The following is a 22,510-nucleotide window of genomic DNA, read 5'->3' as shown; positions in this document are numbered from 1 at the left end:
GTAAATTTGTAGGGATGCAGGAAGTGCTGGTAATTCGCCTGTAGTTTGGTTGTCAGGTAAATCTAAGAGGACAGCAGAATGATGTGACGTTAGCAAAGGTAGTGGAATATTACTTCTGAATTAAGGGAATTGTGCATCAAGTACGATTTAAGAAGGGATAGTCCTGATCTTAGCCTTTTTGTGTGGAATAGAATTCTGGGTGAGGAGGCATCATGGGTTCACTTACTACACGGTATTTTTGTTAGTGTCTGAGAAATCAAAAAAAATAAAGGTGATACCAGGAAAGGCGGCAATAATTTCAGAGAATAGGAGTTGAATTTAAAATTAGAGACATTACTTGGAAAAAAATGTCCTGCAGCTTGATAGGGACGAGCGCAAACTGTTTCAAAATGGTCAAGCCTACAACTACAGTATGGAGACTAGACAGCAGTCATGCAGAAGAGAATCCAAATGCGATAGTAGATCACAGCATAAACAACATCAGATTTGATAAAGCACGTGAAGTAATCCTTCTGCTCTATTTGGCGCTGTTGGGGCCTCAAAAAGAGCACTGTGCTCCATTTTGGGCACAAATTTTGGAAAAGATGTGGCCTAACTAGAGAAAATTCAGAGGAGACTGTGAAGAATGATTGGAGGTCTAGTAAAATAAAAGCCTGGAAGGAAGGGGTCTGTTCAGGCTACAGTCAGAAAAACTGAGAAGACAGGCAAATCTTCAAAGTGTCTTTACTTCTTGTTACATAAAGTTGTAAACTCTTCTTTGTCCATTGGGAATAGGACAAGAAAATGGTCTTAAATTGTAGGGTGCAGTTCGATCTTACCTAATGTGCTGTAACTTGTGTCTGCCTCCAAAAAGGGCAGCCTTTTTTCCCCTCCCATTCATCCTGTAGTTCATTCACTTTTTTCTCCTCTGCCTTGTTTGTAATGTGGCACTTGTTTAGCTTAAAGTCGTAAACTGGTATGACAGAGGGGTCCAGGAGGAATAGGGAGAAGTTGTTTGTCTGAGGTCTGATTTTCCATGGGGTCAGCTTCTTCAACATGCTCGCCTGCTCCCTGCGTCGCCACTGAATGCGGTGGGAGGGAGAATAGCAAGGAGCACATGGCAGGGGGCAGTGGGATTATGTGTAACGTCAAACTGCACCCTCGGGCTAGATATTAGGGTAATCTGCCTAATGGCGAGGATAACGAAGCACTGAAATAGGCTGCCTAAGGAGGGTGTGAAATCTACCTCAGAGGAGTTCCTTTTAAGAACAAACTAAACACGCATCTGGCGGGGGTATTCAGGTGGTCTGCCATTTTGCCCATGGCCAGGATCAGCTCACCAAGTGATCAGCTTCTTGAAGTGCCTTCCCCACTTTCTGTGATTCTTACAGCTTCTTGAGTAGATGCAAGCAATAAGAGTAATCTTAGGTTATGATTCAGAAGTGTTGTCTGCAGTGATGGGGCCTTAGGAGGTATATTGGAGGCAGAGCTGTAGTGGTCTTGAGCTTTATCCGCAGCTGATAAGGTTAATGCACTAAAACCGCAGTTTTTAAGCGCTCACTGGTATGATTTAGAAATGCTTCTTTTTTTGCGCACACGAGCTGAAGTGTGGTTCATGAGCTATGCAGATACAGCTTAAGCCGTATGTGCATTCGACAAGGGTATGCGCTGGCCCTCTTCAAACCATTTGAGGAGAGCTGTACTGAATCAATTCAGGTAGACCGCTTGTGGGGTAGGATCCTCCCCTGGAGTGAATTGTGTGCACATTTACTGATTGCCTATTCTGAAGGTAACCGGCACAGGGAATGTTTCAGGGAAATAGTAGCCCAAAAGTGGGGCAAACCTGGAATGCTTTGGTTTAGAAACGGTGGAGACAGTGTTCTACCCATATCGTTTATCTGTGCTACTTAAAACAAAAACAAAGAAGTTTTTTTGGGAGAACCCCTTTGTCCTAGTTTCAGTTAGGACAGAGTTAATTTTCCTCCTAGTGGCTGGTAGGGTGCTGTGTTTTGGATTAGGATGAGAAGAGCGCTGATAACATGCTGATGTTTTAATTGTTGCAGAGCAGTGCTTACACTAAGCCAAGGACTTTTCAGCTTCTCACTCTGTCCTGCCAGCGAGCAGGCTGGGGGTGCAGCAGGAGCTGGGAGGGGACAGACCCAGGACAGCTGACCCAAACTGGCCAAAGGGGTATTCCATACCATCTGGCGTCATGCTAAACAATATATAGGGGTGGCTGGCCGGGGTGGGGGGCCGGCTGCTTGGGGATAGGCTGGGCATCAGTCAGCGGGTGGTGAGCAATTGCATTGTGCATCACTAGTTTCTTACACATTATTATTATTAATACTATTATCATTATCACTATTATTATTATTATTGTTATTATTATATTCCTGTCTTAATAAACTGTCTTTATCTCAACTCACCGGCTTCACTTTCCCGTTTCTCTCCCCCATCCCAGAGAGGGAGGGGGGAGGGTGAGCGAACGGCTGTGTGGTGTTTAGCTGCCAGCCAGGTTAAACCACAACACCATTCTTACTTTTTTTTTTTTTTTTTTCCCAAAATTCCTGGGGTATGCAGCAGGCACAAACCATTCTGAAGTGGGCAAATGGTGTTTGTTTATTTTGTCTTCTTCAGGATAACTATCTCAGGATTTGAAATAGAAGCTTTCTTTTTAGGTACGTTGTGTTGAGCATCCTCTGGGTAGGATTCCTTGATCCTGCCTGCGTCTCTCATCAACATTAGCCAGAAGGCCCTAAGCATTAACAAAGTATTGCAGTGGTTTGGGGTAGGAGAAGAAACGTGTGTGTATTTGTTTTTCATTCATGTGTTCTTGTTATTTAATGAAGCAAAAAAAATGTTCTTTTCTACATAACAGAGTAATATGGAAAGGTGATAAAGTTTCCAGCTTCTCTGACCACAAATATTTCTTTGGCCTGAGTTCTCTTCCTGTCTGACATTCATTTTACGTGTAGCAGCAGGTTTCAACAATATGAACACTGAAGTAGTTGAGTAAATCTTTTAAAACATGATTCCTTTCTGAAAAGTAACCGTGGCATGGCACTGCTTGATTCTAACCTGGGTCACACAAACTTTCCCTTCGCAAATTGTCAGTTATGCAATGCTGGACAGGATCAGTGAAGTAAAGTGGAAGTGAAGCTTTTCCCACTTTGTAGATGTCAAACTTACTGCTTCTGACACCTTTGTAGTTACATTGTCCCAGGTAGCTTTCACAGTTTAAATTATTTGGGATTTCAGTGAGCCACTCTATAGCCCAGGAGGAGAGAGGCCAATATGCTGTTAACTGTCTTGGTTTAGGAGTCTTAAAAGATCCAGAAATCCATAAAATGATCCATATATATATTTATATATATATATATATATATGCGAATATGTGCAATTTTCTTCATTAGCAAACTTCTGATATTAGTTCAAACATTCTTAATGGTATTGTAAGCGGAGAAAGCAGTGCTGGCATATACCTGAAAGGGATTGCAGCCACCATTCCACACTTGTAAGTAGATTGCATTTGGATTCTGTGTAGCTCAAGATTTTACAATAGCACTGTTTTGAAAAATGATGTTATTGTTCTCCAGGTACCTACAAGAGCCCTGGTGGCTAAGGTGCCTTCAGATGAGGCCATACATGTAGGTTTCTCAGTGTAGTAAGCCTGCTGCTGTTGGTGTGTGCTCTGTACCGGGTAGCCACGCACAGGTGGTCTCTTTGGGGGAGTGTTGCAGAGTAGTCACAGTTTTATGCAGCGGGTCCGGCGCTTCTTGAAAGTGCTGAGTGCTTCTGCTTCACGTGCTGCAGACTTGGTGAACGTGCACAGTAAGTCCACCACGAACAGAAAGCATCTTAAATGTTCTGCATTCGCTGACCAGCCGTACAGGACAAATGCTGTAGGCCTGAAGTTTCCTGTACTTCTCAGGCTTGTGTTGGATGAATCGTAGCTCCTTTCTACAGAGCCATCTCCTTCCGTGTCTTCAAGTTTTCTTTGCAGTCTCCCTGTATACCTGTCCATATATCTGTGTGCCCCCTTCCTTCCCTTTTTCGTATTCTAACAAATTTTTGTTTCTGCTGGAACTGGCCTTAAATCAGAAGTGTTTCTGGGATAGCTGGGTTGGAGGCAGAAGGGAACACACTTCCAGCCCAGTTAACATTTTCATTTTATTAAGCTTTTTTGTCTTACTGGGGCACAAGGGGAATAAAACTGAGGCATGAAACAGAGATGTAGATGTTCTCAAGGACAAGCATGTGCAAGACAATCTGGAGATGGAGAAGGGACAGTTGCATGTGTGTGGAGAGCATTTAAGCTCCTGAGCTGTGGAACATGTGCCACTGCAAAGGCAATGCCGTTCTCAGACTGCTGGGCAGTAGTGGGGCTTTTTTTGTACCAAAGTGTCGTGGAGATCTCTGTCTGGGAGTAGAGATTCATTAGGAACAGTTGGGAGGCATGGGAAACGGGCACTAAGAAGTAGGATTTTTTTTTTTTGAAAGAAAAAATAAAAAAGTTGTGGCAACTTTTCACAATGGCAAAGGCTTTTCTGCGCGGGCTTCAATTTCTCCGTCTCCTGCTGTGCTGCGTGTCGGAAACTACAGTCAGGGTTGCTGTCTCTGGTGATATTCATTGTTCTTGTATGTGTCTGGACCAGGTGGGTAGTAACAGTGAATAAGGATTTGCTGTTGAAGTGAAACTCTTAGATAGCAGTGCTGTCAGGTAGGAGGATGTGTAGACTTAAAGCAGTGTTTTTGCAAATTGGCTTGCTATGGTAACAATTAATAACGCTGTGTTAATATGTTTTGCTCTGAAATGTCTTTTGCAGAAGTCTTGAAAGACAGTCGATGCAGTGTGGTAGAAGCAATGCTGCTGTTCACCAGCCTCAAGCGTCTATTAAATCATTTGCCAGGGAGTGATAACATTAAGACCTGGCTGTTGACAGCTTCAGAAAGTGACCCCTTTAAGTGTGACGATCACTTCTTTATTTAGTGTGACTAGAGTGGTCGTATGTTTCACCAGTCGTCTGTTTCAGTGTCCCTTTATTACTAGCTGTAATCACTAGGGTGCAAATAGGAACTTTCTTTCCTTTTTCTGGACAGAAAGGAATTCAAACTCCTGTCAGTTCAGTTAACCATAAGTGCTGAGTTCTTCTGGAGCCATCACGTTTGACTCTTGTTCTCAGTAGTTACCAAATGCATTACAAATCTCTTTATCATGCATTGCTTGTTTGCTCTGTAAAGTACAAAATCAGGAGGAGGAATACACTTATCCATGCTCTGTGAAAATAATAGAGTGTAACGTGGACCTGTGCTGTCTATCAAAGCGATTGGGATAAAATCTCTTAAGAGACTTAAAGGCTGAGAGACAGTTAACTTAAGGGATATTTGACATAACTCAGTTCCGTGGAAAAACTTCCTGATAGCATCATATTATGTGAAAATTGTAAAGAAATCTGATTAAGAGTAACAATGCGTTCCACTTGTGCATTTATCTCTCCTTGAAGGAAAACATAGACCAATTAATTTCAGTTTCCTTTTGTCTCTGTTTCATGATCTTTCCTTCAGGGTAGGAGCTCAGGAGGCACAGGTTGTGCTTTTGATTGTGCAAAGAAGCAGTAAAATGTTTTAACTGAAGTGAGCAGGTTTCTAGTGGCACTTCTGACTTGTGAAGCTATACTCTTTCATTGTTATTAAAGATGGATAACAACAACATTTTGATTCTCAGCTGAAAAAGCTTTATTTGAATTTTACAAGGCATCCAAAATTGATGTTGAGAGCACTACCAAATACAACAGAATCTTGAAAAAAAAAATCCAAAGATTTTTGGAAACGATTGAAAGATTTTCTCCCGTCCTGGTAAACTGTTGTTTAATGCAGTTACAGCATAAACGTCTAACATTTCTTTTATTCCTGACTCTTCACCAGGTAGAGAAGGAAGCACTTAAATATATTTGTGCATAGAGTTCTGAACTGAGAACTGCAACTAGGCAAGCTATTACAAAAGCAAAGAAAACTATAAAACGAGAGATTTGAACTTCTTTTCTGCACTTATCCTCTTTGTCAGGAGGTTCACCTCAGAAATGTCCATCTTAACCTTTACAGATCTAGAAGCATGACATAACTGTGTATACTGAAGCATTCAGGAGTCTTCAGCAACATCTTTTTATGCCCATACGTCAGTCCTGTAACTAACCTGTGCTATGAACAGGCTTTGCAAAGACTGCTAGTGGAGATACAGTTGTTGGTTGGGGGGGAAGGTTCTTCTTTGACGAATAACGTAAGCAATGCTGTGAAAAGGGATTTGGTGTGGAAGTATTTTTGCCAACATGCATACGTTACTTTGGCATGTCATTCATTTACAGCTTGCTACAGAATCTTACATGCCAGCAAAATTCTGAGTCTGCAGGTTGCTATAGGTTGTCAGTATGTATTGGCAGAATAGCACGATTTTATTCCAAACTCTTCCTGCTGATTTCTTTGCTATCATTAATATTAATTGAATACCTGACTGCATAGCATCTTTATGTAAATACTTGTCTAAGTATCCAAACCATTGCAAGGTGCAACAATTTTTATGCTAATTATTTTTTTTTTTGTTTTGGTTTGTTTTTTTTGAGTAACTGCAGAATGAAATATTTTGTCTATCATCAATTTACACGTGACTCCAGCAGTAACACAAGTTTCCTTTCTCTCCTCTAGGAGGCGATGACCGCCGGGTCTTACTTTGGCATATGGAAGAAGCCATCCACTCAAGAGTCAAACCAGTTCAGCTGAAAGGGGAACATCACTCCAATATCTTTTGCCTAGCTTTCAACAGTGGCAATACGAAGGTGTTCTCTGGAGGTAAGGAAGAGCACCCTGATTCACAGGAGTCTGCACTGAGATCGCCTTAGAGTAGAAGCCGTGAGTGAGATCCTACCCCATATTAAAGGTCTTTTCCATAATCCCCTAGGGATCTGGAAGCGGACCTTAATCAGCACATGAAGGTTCTTTTGGAAAAGGGAATTCTTTAGCAAGCACAACATACTCAGTCTCATCATGCTTCTCTTTTTTCCCGTATCTGGTGTAAGGGCATTGCGTCAGAAACTATCGTGAGAATCCTCAGTCCAGTCCTGCCCCTACTTGTGCTGCAGACTGTGGAACATCATCTGTGTCATTCCCTCCTAGCTGTGCTGCATCGTATCTGGCACTCTAGCTTGATATTTGAAAACCTCTGCTGCTACTAACTGATTTTAATACATTCTTAGTTGGCTAATGAAGGACTATTGCCATCTATTGGTGGGTCACTTTTTCCTCAGATCTCATTTCAGTCCTTGATAGATGTCTGCCCCTTAGAACTGTTGGCACATCAGGCTCTAATTATCCTTGATATTCTTCATCTTTTTGTATATAAATCCACATTTTTACAGAAAGGTTAATTCAATCTTAAAACTAATATAAGGAAAGTGGGCATGTACTTGTTCCCTACAAATCCCTAGAATTTATGTTCGTTTTGCCTCTCATTGCTTGATTTTGAAGCCTTGACATAGGAAGGAGAGTTGAACTGAGAGGAGAAGGAAGAGGAGAGGTTTTGCTTACAAGACTGTTGAAATGCAGTCATTGTCCTCTTCTGCTATACTTTATTTCTATGTCTGATCTGATTATCAGAAGGATAGGGATTTGTATCTTTCATCAGTATGTATGTCTGTTAACACACAGCTAGATTTATTTTAGGGTATTATGAGACCACTTGGTCAGAGCCCTTCACTGCTTCTTTGTTACTGAGATTTGTGAACTGCAAATCAATGCTGTAAATTGGTTCTAAGGACATGGGAATGGTGGAAACTTTCCATGCTTTAATGCTGGATTAAAACCATAATGTCCCTTGGGGTGGGGGGAAGACATAGCAAAGCTTTAGATAGTGTCAAATTTCAAGGTTGAAATGATTCGGATATACTGAAAGATGATGTGGAGGAAAAGAAAACAAGAATGGTGAATACTGATGCCTGTCTTCTGATCCTTGAGACTGCTGTTTATTTTATGAGAGAGACAGCAATCCACACTGTCTACAGAATGAATGTTTCTATTTGAGGCCTGTAGTTATTCCAGTGAAATTTTGGGCTGAAGTCTGTTTTGCTTTAGCTTGAATTTAGACAAATGGAAGCTTACATGAATATTCGAGGGCTGAACTGACAGATGAACTGTGCTAAATCTTGCTGGAGCAGCTGTGATGGTACTTGCCATTTCCAACTCAACCCTCTGTCCATTGGGCCATGCTGTCAGAGGCTACAGTTATCACAGGAGGAGCAGCAGAATGTTTTTTCTGTACCTTGCCACTGCAGTTAACCCCTGCAGTTATAGATTTGTATCATTGATTATAGCGTAGTTTTGCTAAGATGCCAGGTTCGATGAGCTGTGACAGCTGATGCGCAGACAAACTGGCCGTGCTTATCTCTTTCTCCTCCTCTGGTCCACATACGCGCTGTGCCTCTGCCAGAAATTATTTCCATTGGAGGAGTCAGGAACTTATTCATCTGCTCCACCAAGATTCACAGAGCTCATCTGCTGGGGCTGTGAGTCTGACTCTTGGATCCTTTGTAAAAAGTCACTTTGCTGCATGGCCTAGATGTACCATCTGTCATCTCTCTTCCAGGAAAATGGGGCTAACTATATTTAATCACTCAACAACATTCTTGGAGATCCTCAGAAGGTCTGAAAGAAGTGTGGGTCCTAAGATCTGTTGATTTCCTCTCTGTTCAATAAATTCAGTTGGAGTTGCATTCAAAACATAGAAGTTGGAATACTTTAATTTTTAAGTTTTTAGGTTTTAAGTGTGGAAACCAGTATAAGGGGCACAGAACTTCATTTGTTCTGTAAACAAAACTGCCAGCAGCTAATGACTTACAATTTGAGGACGTTTCTGTAAAGCACGTCTTGATAGCAGAGAAGATTTTCCAATTCAGTATAAATTGAATTCCATCCAAGTGATTTCAAACCTCCTTGACGTCAAAGAGTGCATGTGTAACATGCACCACATATAGCCAATCCTAAAATGGAAGGTAGGAACTGAGTGGATAGTGGTTTGCATGTGATCTCGGGGGGGGGGGGGGGGGGGGGGGGGGGGGGAAGAAATCTCAAGATACCAAGGAAGTTCCCATCACTGAGGAATACTATTACCCTTCTACTAGTCTGAAGAGCAGTGACATTTTCTGCAGGGATGAATCCTTACCAGAAGCAATTGAGCAGTTTGTGGTTAAGCTTTGTCACCACCTTCTCCTTCCACACACAAAACACAGAGAGGCAGTGGCTATTCCGTGCCCCCCTTCCTTTTCTTTCTTTTTTTCCCATTTTGGAGCTTCTGATGGAAGGGAAGATTGATCCTGTGATGGCTGGAGGCCTGAAGCCAGGCAGCTAGAATGATTCTCCTGTCCGTGCTGTATGGAGAGTGAGGCACAGTGATTCCTGCTCCTCACCTTCCTGTCACTGAAGGGAAATTTTGTCACTGGAGAGACTAGGCTACATTTTTCATGAGTGAAATACATAGGCACCAGTGTAGTTTTACTAGGTATAAACATTGCCTGTAATGTATAATGGACAGTTTCCATTGCAATTAATGAACGAAAGACGCTTACAAACAAGTGACACTTACAAACAAGGCTGGCACAATTTAACTGGGAGCCTATGCAAAGAGCAAGTAGATGGAGAAAATCTTGCACTTCATTAGTCAAAGAGAAACTTTCTTATATTTCTTCTGTTGGAACAAACAAATTGAAATGCATACAGGATAAACGGAAACTGAGTCATATGAACAGTTAAAACTCATAGCTGAAGAAATTTTGCTCCTTCTAAACTTCTGGCTTTGGTGTACACTGGAAAAGCTTCACAGCTTGATACCACAACTACAAAGATATATTGAGCATAAAAATATGACTTAGGGCTTTCTGTTTATTTTCTTCTGAATAAAATATGAATCTGTCTCCTTAAATATTTCTAACCAGGAGGTGCCAAATTAGGTAAATTAATATTCAGTGCAGAAACCAAAAAATATATATTCTGTTGCTATAGCTTGAAAAACTCTGAAGAAGACAGTGGAATTACTTTGAAGCTGTAATCCTCTTAGTCTGCATACATGTGGTTAGTTTCCATTGTAGTCAATGGTTGTGATCAAAGAAAACTGACAGGATTGTCTGGGTGCTTGGTTTGGGTTTTGTTAATACAAAAGAAATTACACTTTCACTGTCACGTTCGTACCTTCTCAATAGTCGCAAAACTCTGAAGGCTGACAGCATGAACTGGCATCGTTTGGCACGTGAGCCCAATGCATTTTGCTTGTGGCACTCTTTTTTTACCCTCCATTGTATTAGGAAGCGTTCTCTGAGCAGGAAGAAAGATGCATTCGTGTGAGAGTTAGAGGTGTTCTGCTGCTCTGTAGTATATTCTTCTCTTTACTGCAAATGTCCCAGAACTCAAGCTCAAACTGAATGAGGAATGATCAGTAACAGTTTGGTAGAAGTTACCTGTTGACCAGCAGAAGGTGGAATGGATTGGTGCATTTGGAAATGTCACATGGAACGTTTCACGAAACTGAGCACAGCGCTGATCGCCTGGCAGCAGAGCTGTTTTTTTCTGTTTTCAGTTGTGTTTTCAAAATAGGAATTTTAAATTTAAAAAAAAATACATGTATTGGTTTTCATTTTTTTTTACTCTAATGTGTTTTTGTTGTTGTTGTTTAACCACTGGAACACGATGTTCAATGTTTATATTTTTCTTTATAGGCAATGATGAGCAAGTTATACTCCATGATGTTGAAAGGTAAGTACACAGTTTCTGTTTCCACTGCTTCATGAACTCTCTTAATAACAACTCATTGGAGGCAATTTTGTTTTAACTTAATGGTCTGGGAGAAAAGAACAGTCTGATTTAATCCTGAAACATGTTTTTTATTTATCCAAACTCATATCTGGAATGAAGTATTCCCCATCACCCCATTTATTTATTTTTTAAAGTACTTGGTTTCTGCATCATTTTGATCTTGGGAAAGAGAGGGATTATTAAATACATATGCTCTCGTGCAAGCAGCATATTAGGTTTTGGGAAGATTCAGAGCCAGATTATTCTGGCACTTACAGGCTCTGTTTTGTGTGGGATTTTTGTTTGTCTTTTTTTTTTCCCCAAAACACTCACCTAGGTGTATTTAAGATAACTGGTGCTTGGCCACCTAAGTACCTTTTAAAACTGACTTGCAGCTTCTCCATGCAGATTCTCCATGCTGATGTGAAGCATATTTATTTTAAAACTTTTTTTTTAAACCAAGCCTGCAAAATAGTAGAGAATTAGGCTTTGATTAACCAAGATTACGCTGTTACTCAAAATCTAATTAATATAGTAGTGGTAATATATTTGTTTGGATTTCTCTAGATAGCATACCATGTCTTTTGAGCTTCTTACTTTTGAAATAGAAAATTTAAATGTAAAGTTTTGTTCTGTACTTTTACAGATTTAAGCAATGACAGTTTATTTCTTTAGGGAAATTTAAATGTTATTTAAAGGGTTTTATCAAAGGAATAGAACAATATTAAAATCTGTGTCTTAATATTTCAACTTTCGGGCTCTCCATGCCACCCTTTCTGCCTAATTAAGGTGATCTAAAAGGTTGGGAAAAGAGTGGAGTAGCGCAGGTGGTTTTTATTATTATTTTTTTTTTTGTAGCTGTGCCATGTCTGAAGCCTAGACACTTAGGGGACTTATTTCTATTTTGTTTTCTTTTGCTGCTTTTTCTGCATGGGAGGGGACGGGAATTGTAGGTCTGGTTTGTCCTGGAGAACTAAGAAAACCTAAAAAATAGCCAGATGGAATGTTGCTCTTTTGTGAGCTTCAGCTGAACTTAAAGAAGCCTGTATTAATGAATCTACTTATGTCTTGTGATCCTTTTCAGACTAAGTACTATAACTTGGTCCGCAGGTCCCCAGACCTCTTTCCCTTTCCCATTACCTCCTCCCAAGCGTAACTGTAGCATGGCATCGCGGTCGCTATACATGTGGTTGTTGGTGGTGTTTTTTTTGTTTGTTTTATTCCAATTGAATACAAGGGGCTTGTTAGAAAGATACATTAACCTTGTCATTAATATTACCACATAGATAAAGCTGTAGATATTTGCTTTTTAAAGCAGTAGCAAAAGAAAGAAGGATAATAGTGTGTCTTTCTTCCAGCACTGAGACGTTGGATGTGTTTGCCCATGAAGATGCAGTATACGGCCTTTCAGTGAGCCCAGTAAATGATAACATCTTTGCCAGTTCATCAGATGATGGCCGTGTTCTTATTTGGGACATCCGAGAATCTTCCCATGGAGGTGAGATCTCCAGATGGAAAGTTCGTTATTTTAGGAAGAATTTGGGATATGGGCAAGCCAGGGAATGCAAAAGCTATGTTTATGTGGACGATCGAAATGGGGAATGTTGGAGAAGGGTGAAAATGATGCATAATTCTTGTGGACCGTGATAGGCAAGCCCTGATCTTTACTGTTCTGCGTGTTACTGTCTTGAATGGCTTCATAAAGTACCTGCATATAGCCCTGGGTAGCATAGAACCTGGAATGGAATAGGTTTTAACTTGAGTTAAAGGAACAGTGGAGGACACTTTTCTTAATAAAAATGTCTTGCTAAACTTTAAACCAATTAGGAATGTGGATTAGATGTTTCTTTTAAAACACTGTTTTTGTATATAGCCTGGGATAAAAAATTTTGTGGAAGTTTAGGAAGCTATTTTGATTGAAAAAACTTTCCAAAGCGAACTATGTATTTCCCTGTGACACTGGTAATTGTTCTTATGCATAATGTTTTCTGGTTCTCTTGTGAAGTGTGGACTCAAAATGAGAGCGCAAAATCAATTTATCTGACTGGGGGGAAAAAAAAAGATTTTTCGCATTTATACGGAAACTTAGATCCCTTATGAGATAACAGGGAAGAAGCTAAATTATTACTTCAATCTCTGTTTTCTAAATCGAAACACTTGCAATCTGGGTGGCTGTGTTTTTTGTTTTTGTTGTTTGTTCTCCTCCTGGAGAATTTCAATTTAGAACTGTACTTATATTTTGGAGAGGAATACTTCAGTAATTGAATTTCAATCTAGAAGTACGTCAGGAATACTTCAGTAAATTAAGTTATGCATTCACCCCATCCTAAAGAACGCAAAGCTGATAACTTAAAACTGAGCAGTCTGCATGAGCACCAAATGTGGTTCCCTTCCATCATAGCCGAAATGAAGTTGCATCTCTTTTGTAAGCTGATTAAATGCAATTGCATCAATTCATAGGTTCTGTTGGTCTTACAGTAAAGTTGTTTGTGGCGATTTGTACACATTCGTTAATGGGTCAAAGTTGCACTTTAATTGAATTAGCTTTTTTCCATACCTAGTGAATTTGATAACATTTCTAGGTTGCAATTCTGTCCCTTTTTGCCTAGGAAACAAACGCTGAAACAAGACCTACTTTCTAGTCTTAGAGCAATCTTTTAGCCCTTACGACACTAGTGGCTCTTTATTGAACGAGCACGACCAGAACTAGGTCTGTCTTGATGAAACCCCCACAGAATACTCAGAGTGGATTGCTTATAGATGCCTTGCTACATCAGGCATATTGCCTTTGTATAAGTAAAAATTAAATATAATAGCACTACATTCAATTTTCAGTAGTCTTAAGTCTTAATGTGAATTTCGATTCTCATGTGCAGTTGTGGTATCCTTTATCTCTGTCCCATCTGGTAATTTTATTAAAATATTAAAACATTCCAAAAAACAGCAAACACATTCAGTATAGGTGTGAACCTGACTTTAATAAAAATGTCCATAATGTCTCTTCTCTGGATCAGTCCTGAGAAACTCATTAGTGACATTACTCTTGCCCAGAAGTCCCTTACTAGTACAGGGAACTATTGTCTTCCTTTCAGCCAGTTTCTTGCCTACCATGCAACTTCCAACTCCCTTAGCTACAGGCAGCTGGGATTAGCAAAACTTTATACTATGCCACATGTGAAATTAGTCCTGATTAGTTCTGCCACGTTTCCCCTGAATAATAACTTCCACTACTTTTATCATGGAAAGAGATCAAATTAATCTGATGTGACGATTCTATCTTTAGTAAATCCAAGTCTCATTTCATCCCTGTTTTTCTGTTTTCGTAATATCCAAGTGATTAGACCAGACACTGAATAAATATGACTTCCAAATTAGAAATGGCAAAATGTTCACTTATGGCCTTCTCGTGAACTCTACACCATAAAGATCTCTGTTAGGAGAGCTACCTTTTGCTGACTGGATGTCAACAGTTGGTGGAAATGGACACTGCTTAAATACATCCGTATGAACCTGTTCAGTATCATAAGCTGATGTCCAATCTTATCAAAGCTTCTAAAATTGTATAAAAAGATGCAATTAAACCTTGCTACTGCCTTACTGTTACTAAGTCTTTGAATGAGAAGTCTGCACCAGTGAAAATGGAATGAAGAAGGTTTAGCTGTGGTACATGTGGGGTTCTTTGGAGTAGTGTTGTAGGTCCTCTGAATTTTAAACGAAAGAGCTTTTGTACGCTTATTTAGGATGGGAGCCCCAAGTCAGCGTATAGAGGTGAGCCCTGCCAATATTTACTACAAGAAAATGCCTGTCACTGGGGTAATCTTGTCTGCAGTGGTGTTGTCATGGGAATGCACACTGTGCATGCCAGTGTGAGTGTAGTTAGTTACGCTGGCTAATGCGTTAGAATCTTGCAAATAAGCTCCTAGTTCAAAATAGTGCATTACGTCCATCCCTGTGCTCCTCTGCTGAGTGACGTAAGCAGCAGCTTTTATAAACCTGCATTTAATTTATGGAAGAGATTCTGTTGAACTTTCCTTTGAGAAACATTTTCATCCCCTGGTGTTTAAGAGCTACAATTGTGAAATGAGCATAAAGAATAATAACCGAAGTAACCCCCGTATTTTTCATTAGTGACTTAGTGCCTCATTAGTTTGGCTGCTGTAATCAGTCTTTAATTTGACAGACTGAAAGGCAACTTTCAAAATCTTAGAAGAACACTATGATTCCAGGCTTTTTATAATACAGGTGTGAAGGAAGACACCAGTAATTAGTGACAATGACTTTACTAAGCAAGCATGCACAAATTTAAAGTTTAGTTTAAAATAACCAAACCAACTCATTTATTTGGCAATCACATGTTGTTTCAGTCTCTACTCAGCTAATGCATGCCATTGCTTTCCAGTGGGGGCTGCCATTTTAGCAACATGTCAGCAGGGATCCAATTTGATGATGCAAATGTAGAAGGTCAGTTTTAATATTAAACCTTATTCGGAACTGCTATAAAACCAACAGCAATCTCTTGAAGTCTTTGAGCAGGATGGCAGAACAAAAGTTTGATCCTGTTCTTCCCTTCACCTCTACCTCCTATGATAACTAATAGCACCAGGGAGCTTCAGCTGTGTTCTGAGACCATTGTTTGGATGTCTGCTAAATGAATACTGAAAAGAAATGTCCCTGCCTTAAGCTTGTGATAGAGCAAGGGGAGGAAACAGATGGGGGCAGGACAGGTACGTATTAATTCTGTCTCAGTAGTTTGATAGGCAGTAGTTTCAGGTGTTGGGAATTTGGGAGTGTTGTCTGTTGAAACATGTTTCATATCTCTTAATGAGGGATATGAGGAAAGAAAATGAAGTATGTTTGGAGGTACTTGCGAGGCTAAAGGTGCCTGCACACAGTGTCCCAAACGAGGGCAGCAGCAGTCTCCCAGACACGGGAGCAACACGGTGGTTGCATCAGTGAATGGCAAAGTCTGGCATAATCTTGTTTCCTAGTTGCATGAAAGAATGGCAGTGTGCCACAAAACATACACACAACAGAGACTTAGGCTATGCCTAAAGTCGTAAAGCTAGCAGAAAGATACAGAGAAGAATGACAAAGTCAAGGCTCTTTCCCATTCTTCATGGAGGCAACATTGTGACGGAATGAACAGGGCAGGGTGGCAGGCCAAGCACAGTCTTGCTTGTCTCATCCTAATCAAGATGAGAGGAAGAGAGCCTGAATGAGCATGTTGTTGTTTTAACTGTGTGTGTGAATAGCAAAAGGTAACTGCTAATGTTTTTGTGTAAGAGAAGCCCCCTTCCTTGCATACTTATACAATTGCTGAATAACACTTTTAAGGGGCTTCTTTTTCCTCAGGGATGGTAGATTGCTTTTAGAGCTGATTTCCATACAAGCTTCTCTCACTCTGTGTAATAATATTCTCCAGTGTAAGCAAGTGCTGCTACATTTACAGTTTGGATGATCATCAGTGGCTGTGGAGGCTTCAGACATGGTCTTTGCTAGGAAGCCTTCAGAAGTCCTCCATGTGGGCCTTATTAGATGACCATTTGGTCATGAACCATAAGAGAACTCAAATATTTAACCTTTGCAAGTGCCTAGTTTTATACTCTGATAACCTTCCATAAGCAAAATGGTGTCTTGAAATCCAGTTTGTGTCCTTTTCCATATTTAGACAAAGTTAAAGTACATGTGGGTGGGTTCTAAAACTTCAGGTTTTTATATTGCTTTGGATGTGTCAGCTCTAGAAATGGTTTGAACATGTCTCCGTATCTTCAAATCTTGTTATGCTGTTTCCATATTAAGCTGCCAAACTCATTGCATCAAACAGTTGTATGCTTTGTTTGTTCTTATGTCTGAAATCACAACTTTTTCAACAGAGCCCTTCTGCTTGGCACACTACCCATCAGCCTTTCACAGTGTGATGTTTAATCCGGTAGAACCCAGATTGCTTGCTACTGCCAACTCTAAGGAAGGTGTGGGACTCTGGGATATTCGTAAACCTCAGAGGTAAGATCTGTCTCTCCTGGTCTTAGGCTGTGTGATTTCTTTCTCTTGGGAAGTGATGGCATGCCACTCTTTTTAGGTCAGAGCATGCAATGGTAAGAGAAGATGCAGAATAAAGTTAACAACAATGTTAGTAGTGCTGAATTAAATTATTTTGCATAATTACCCTTCTTTACACATACTGTCTAATTTGATTCAAAGTGGGGCTAGATTTTCCAGTGTTAAGGTAAGTGGCATTTTGAAAGTCTGCTTGGCCTCACCACTGCAGGATTAACACGGATGTCTTGATGTTGTCAAGATCTCATCGTTTTATGTAGCATTGTCCTACTAAAAATGGAAGAAACCATGGTGGGGACACTATCTGTTTTACAATTTGTTTTTTTTCTACCCAGCTTCGTTTTCAGTGGCTGGTCAAGTCTGCTTTTTACCCAGCATTTTATGACTTCCTAGAAGGCTAAATAGTGTGCCCCCATGGTTGCATAGGTTTTTAAACAAATTGACAACTTCAGAGAGAAGTTTGCAGTATGAAGTGCTACTAACTGGACTGGGTTCTAAAATGGGCTTATGCAATGCCAGATACCAGAATTTTAAATGAACGAGAGGTTAAGCTTCTGTTGGAGGTTTTTCTTTTTTCTTTTTTTTTGTCTTTCAGATTTTGAAAATAATTTCCTTTTTTCCTCATAACTATAAGAAGAAAGTTGAACACTTCAAAAAAATGTTTATCCCTTTTTTCTCCAGCTTTTGTTTCCACATTTCCAGTTATAAATGGAAACATAGAATAATTACAAAAAAAAAAAAAGTGAAAAGAGGAGGAAAGAGATGGTAGTTGTTTTATGATACAGTAGCCTCATTTATTTAAAATCTTCCATAACATACACTCCCTTTATCAACAAATTTCTTGGAATATCTAGAAGATACATATCACCGAAAATACTTCTTGGTTTTGTATTGTACAGACAGAAAAAACAATATCATTTGGAGTTAATTATAACTGGCTGAAAAAAAATTCCAAAATGTTTAAATATCCCCTATAATAGCAACCAAATCATGATTTCAAAGGGGCTTATTATTCTTAAATTGTAAACATTTTTGGTTTGAATTTTTGACTTTTGCTTTTAAACTTGAATCAGTATTTGCTTGCTGATGCTCGTGGGTCTAGAACTCTCTCATATTTGTAAATTTTGCCAGAGCAAAAAAAAAAGTTGGCAGCTGTTGTACGTTCTGCTATTGCATTTAGGTTTGATTAAAATAAACTGGAAGGGAGTTAGAAGACAGCCTAGGCATTTTCCTCTAATCCCTGTCAAACCCTTTGTGTAGGTCTTAGTAAGTAGCTTTCTGACAGCAAACTGTTCATCACTCCCTGGAGAGAGGGAGAGAAATTCAAGTTGTTAGGTTTATTTCTTTCTTTACAAAAAAAAAAAAAATTCCTGTTTGTTTCCATAAAGCTCATGCCATTTTTTTTTTCCTTATAAACTAATATGGATAAAGTTGGTGTCTTCTTTCCAAGGTATCTAGCTTTGTACTGTTTCTGCAGGATTCTTTGTGGTTTTTTTTTTTTGTTTGTTTGTACCTCAATTTTGTGATTTAAGAACTTCCACAGGTTAAGGTTGCTCTCATTTTGAAGGGGAGTTATGCCAAAACACTTTTCTTCACACATTTTTTCTCAGAGTACAAACAGACAGAATTATGTTGGAATAGTGCTGTAGCTTATACTTAATAGAAATTATACACAGATGCAAAATTTAGATTAAGTCTTTGGTTTGGGCAGCAAAGTGAAATGGAATGATACATGTAACTGGAAAGGTTAAAGGGAATAGATAGAGGAAGTACCTATTACAAAGGATGCAAGCATTGCCTCTGATAAATGCAGGAGCAGATCACTAGAGAAGGGAATTCTTCTCCCACAAATCGGAATAGCTGCTTTCTGATACTTTTGCTATTCTCGTTAAGACTTTGATTATCCAAAAGTTTCTCAGCTTAAATATTAAAAAGGGTTGATAAGTTATTGTTTGGGTGTAGTAGCAGCTGTCAGGTCATAGAAACCCTGAAGATCTCCTGTCTAGATGCTACCATGCCTTCTTCCTCACTTTTAACTCCAAGGCAAAATGCTTGTTGGGGGCAATTGTGTGTGTATGGGATAGCAGTCTGTGCTCACACATTTAAGGACACGGATTTTACTCGTATTGTGGCATTGTTCTTTCTAATGCCGAATACAAAATAGCTATAGCATAAATTCATTGGTAATGCTTCCTAGCAAGTATTATGTATTTCTTCAGGTTTAGAACCAGTGTGTGAACGACTTGATAAACTTTGATAAATCTGAATTCTAAAGTCTTTTCTTTAAATGATGAAAGGGGAAGGGAAAGGGTGCCTTATGTTATAACTTGACTGAAGGCCTTGAATGAATTAAATGGGTGGAAGCTTGTACACTTATCTGATGGACAACAGCTACCCTCTTCTGGTCCTAATCTGATCAAAGTAAATCTTTCCAATTAAAAAGCTAAATAGCGGTGGTGAAACATCATACCTTGCAATAATAGTGCTGAAGTTCCTGGGTGGGTAGGTCACGCCACTTTTTCCATGTTTAAGGGAAGGCTTACAACATCCTTACTGTACTGGTGGATGTACACTGTGTATAACATGCAGCTAATCCTTAAGCACTGAAGTCTTATAGCATTTGCACCTACGAAGTAGGTGTGCTGCATGGTGTATAACAGGTACATGTTTTCTGCCTGCAGCCTGTTCCTCCTAGAGGGCTCAGAAACAGGAAAGAGAATAGTAAGGGACAGCCCTGCCCCTCTTAGAGTAGATGATATTTAGAACCTCCAACTTGGACTGAGGAAGCTGTAAGATTAAATGAATGCAGGTGAAAACAGTCCGCTTTCAGCTGTCACTTTCCAGGACAGCAGTCACCTTTCTTCCTTGGCATGACCAGAGATATGCCCAAAACATGGTAAAGAGGGTATTCTTGGTGGTGGAAAGAAAATGGCATAAAGCACTCTGGTGCTACTTCAGTTCGTTACCAAGAAACTCTCAGGAAAGAGGAATCTTCAGAGTGAGATGTCTGTGTTGTGCTGATGGACTGCCAAAGCCAGAGTCAGTCAGATTTAACCAAATTAAACCAGATTTTTAGCATGGGTTTTTTTCTTTTTTTAAGAGTTCCAAAGCATTTTTCAAAGCTTCCACTTGTCTCTAGAGATCTAGTTTAATAATCTGGAAATATACAACTTTATTTTCAACATATTTGACGCCAATTCACTTTATCTCATAAGGAAACAATTCTGTTAATGTGTAGATCAGTTAAGATATAATCCTTGTTCCAAATGCTATTAAAAATGAAAAACAAACTTCAGGTTTTTGTCAGTGGGTTTTAGTTTGTTATAGTGTCTTCCAGAGAAAATACATTGAATTTAAATATATTTGTATTAAAAAAAATCTCTTAAGAGTGAAATAATCCACATAGTGCTGTAAGTACAGTATTAGATAGACTTTACATAGAACTGAAGTCGGTACGTGAGTGAATTTCTGTCTATTTTCCCTATTTGTATTAATACTAAAAAGATACAAAGGATAGTTTCAGGTAAGATGTGTTCCAAAACCCTTTTGGCTGTTAAGAAATTTTATAGGGAGAAGGGGTTAAAGAGCCTTGAGGTTCTCCGTAATCTTGGGATAAACAGGAAGCTGCCTCTATAATTGCATGCCAGAACAGCAGCACAGCAAGAAAGGTAACCCCATCAGCTGCTTTCCTCATTGTCAAGACTCTGCTAATGGTGGAAATTCTTGCTTCTCTGCGGGTTTCTTTCTTTGATGCTGTTATCGGGATCCAAGAAAATGTAACACTGTGAGGTGTGAGAAGGATAAAGGGAATAGAGGCTTTGCTGGGTTACAGCGTAGAAGTATTAACTCGCTGGGATTGTTGAGTATAATGATAGTGTAAAATTGCTAGGTATATCTATCCCTTCCCATGACTATCTTTTTATTTCTATTCTGTGCATGAAGCTCATTTGTGAGGGAATTTATTTTATGCCCCAGGCTGTTAAGGGAAACTCCATGTTTTTTCAGTACCAGCGTAATCCTTCACAATATTGTGACCTTTGTGGGAACGTTTCAGTCCTATCGTTCCGCCTGGGCTGCTAGCAGAAATGGCCTAGCTCAGGTAAGCTTTGGATGTTTTGTCCTGGTGTGTAGTAGTGGGGTTATGGTCAGAGGCTAAGTGGCTAAAAAGAAGGGGAGGAAGAAATTCGCTGTGGATTGCCAACATAGTAACTTCCAGTGGCTTACGTAGGTCTGCACCACTCTGCTACAAGTAAGGTGAAATGGGTATAAGTAGTTAATTTGCTGCTAGTGAAGTACTTCATTTAAACTGGTGATATAGCTCGCATTTCCCAAAACTACTGTTCCATCTGTCAAGTATCAGATGGAAGCAGGGTTAAATTGATGCAGGCACTACTTGGTTTTCCTCATAACTGGAGACTGTTCTGGGGAATCCTGCTGTCGCTCCCCTGCAAAATCCAGAAAGCAAATCAAAAGCCTGGAAGTCTGAACACCAGCTGTTTGGGGCCAAGAGTAGTAGCAACAGTAGCCTGTAGCTAGCAACACCTTCACTTACCATGTATTACAGCCAACAGCAGTGGCACAGGAATACTCTTCACATATTCTTCAAACCAAGAGAGGTTTGTTGATCCCACAGGATTCAGCTGGCCTTCAGGAAGGTAATCAGGCTTAATGTAAAATTTCTGGTTTTAATCTGCAAAGGCTCTTCAAGTGAGGTACAGTTTAATATTGATCAGTTAGATATGATGCATTGTCAGAAAAATAATGATTTGCTATTAGCTTTGTAACTTGTATGATAGCTGATAAAATATGGCTAACTGACTGCAGTTTTAAACTAATAGCTCTAAATTTTCAGGGGCATTGAATTTAATTGTCTCCAAAGGTCACCATTTCTGGAAGCTCAGTTTGGTCAAAACATTTAATCAGCTCAAACTGTGTCTAACTGGTGCTTCTGAAAATTCAGATTTAGTGTCTTAAAGGCAGAGAGAATAAAAAATGTTTTAAAAGGTTTTCTATTCAATCTAGAGGAGTAAAAGTGCTTTTAAAGACCTTGGAGCTCAAAATTCTTGTAGCTTACAAATCTAGGCATCCATACTGATCACTCCATTTGTGTAACTAGTGACTGTATAATCACATTTTAATGACTTTCTGCAACAGTTTCGCAACAGTAGGATCATGCACCTGGAAGTGGGTAGAGACCAGAGTTTGTCTTCTCCACTTACTGTATCCAAAAGTAAATTAACATCCACAAATAGCCCCTTGATGCCACGTGGATAGGATTGCAATATAGCTACTTAGCAGCGTTGCTCCAAGGAATGTCACCTCAAAAATCCAAATGCTAAAAACTCTCTTCCCATCTTCTCATTAGTATTCCTCCGTCACCCTTCTAACTGAACATCAATGCAAGGGTAGTCACAACCTAGTGCTGAACGGATCACTATGATATAAGTACTGTCTCTAAGGGTCTTATTTTCAATTTCTTTTTGTACCCTTATTAGGGAAGGTGTCAGTATGTCAGAATCGTCAAGTTAATAGTGTTCTGTGGTGATTCAAAATATTGAATGGAGTAATGATAACCGAGGAGATTAGTGAATTTGGATACAGATTTCACCATTTGTTAGAAACAAATGAGCTGTATCTACTTATC

The 22,510-nt window shown here is 39.6% G+C and overlaps 1 protein-coding gene across 5 annotated transcripts in view; it reads left to right on the top strand.

The window, feature by feature from the left end:
- DCAF5 (DDB1 and CUL4 associated factor 5) overlaps positions 1–22,510 on the top strand; it is a 70,795-nt gene that overhangs the window by 5,441 nt on the left and 42,844 nt on the right. For all 5 annotated transcript variants that reach the window (XM_083836801.1, XM_083836805.1, XM_083836804.1 and 2 more), the window contains 4 exons: positions 6,679–6,822; positions 10,734–10,770; positions 12,168–12,307; positions 16,683–16,812. In XM_083836801.1, coding sequence (XP_083692927.1) covers positions 6,679–6,822; positions 10,734–10,770; positions 12,168–12,307; positions 16,683–16,812 — 451 coding nt within the window. The remainder of the gene's footprint in view (positions 1–6,678; positions 6,823–10,733; positions 10,771–12,167; positions 12,308–16,682; positions 16,813–22,510) is intronic.

The sequence above is a fragment of the Anser anser genome, assembly GCF_964211835.1.
Source record: "Anser anser genome assembly, chromosome: 5".
Lineage (NCBI taxonomy): Eukaryota > Metazoa > Chordata > Aves > Anseriformes > Anatidae > Anser > Anser anser.
Note: the sequence above shows the minus strand (reverse complement) of the source record. Positions and strands in the feature narration are given on the sequence as shown.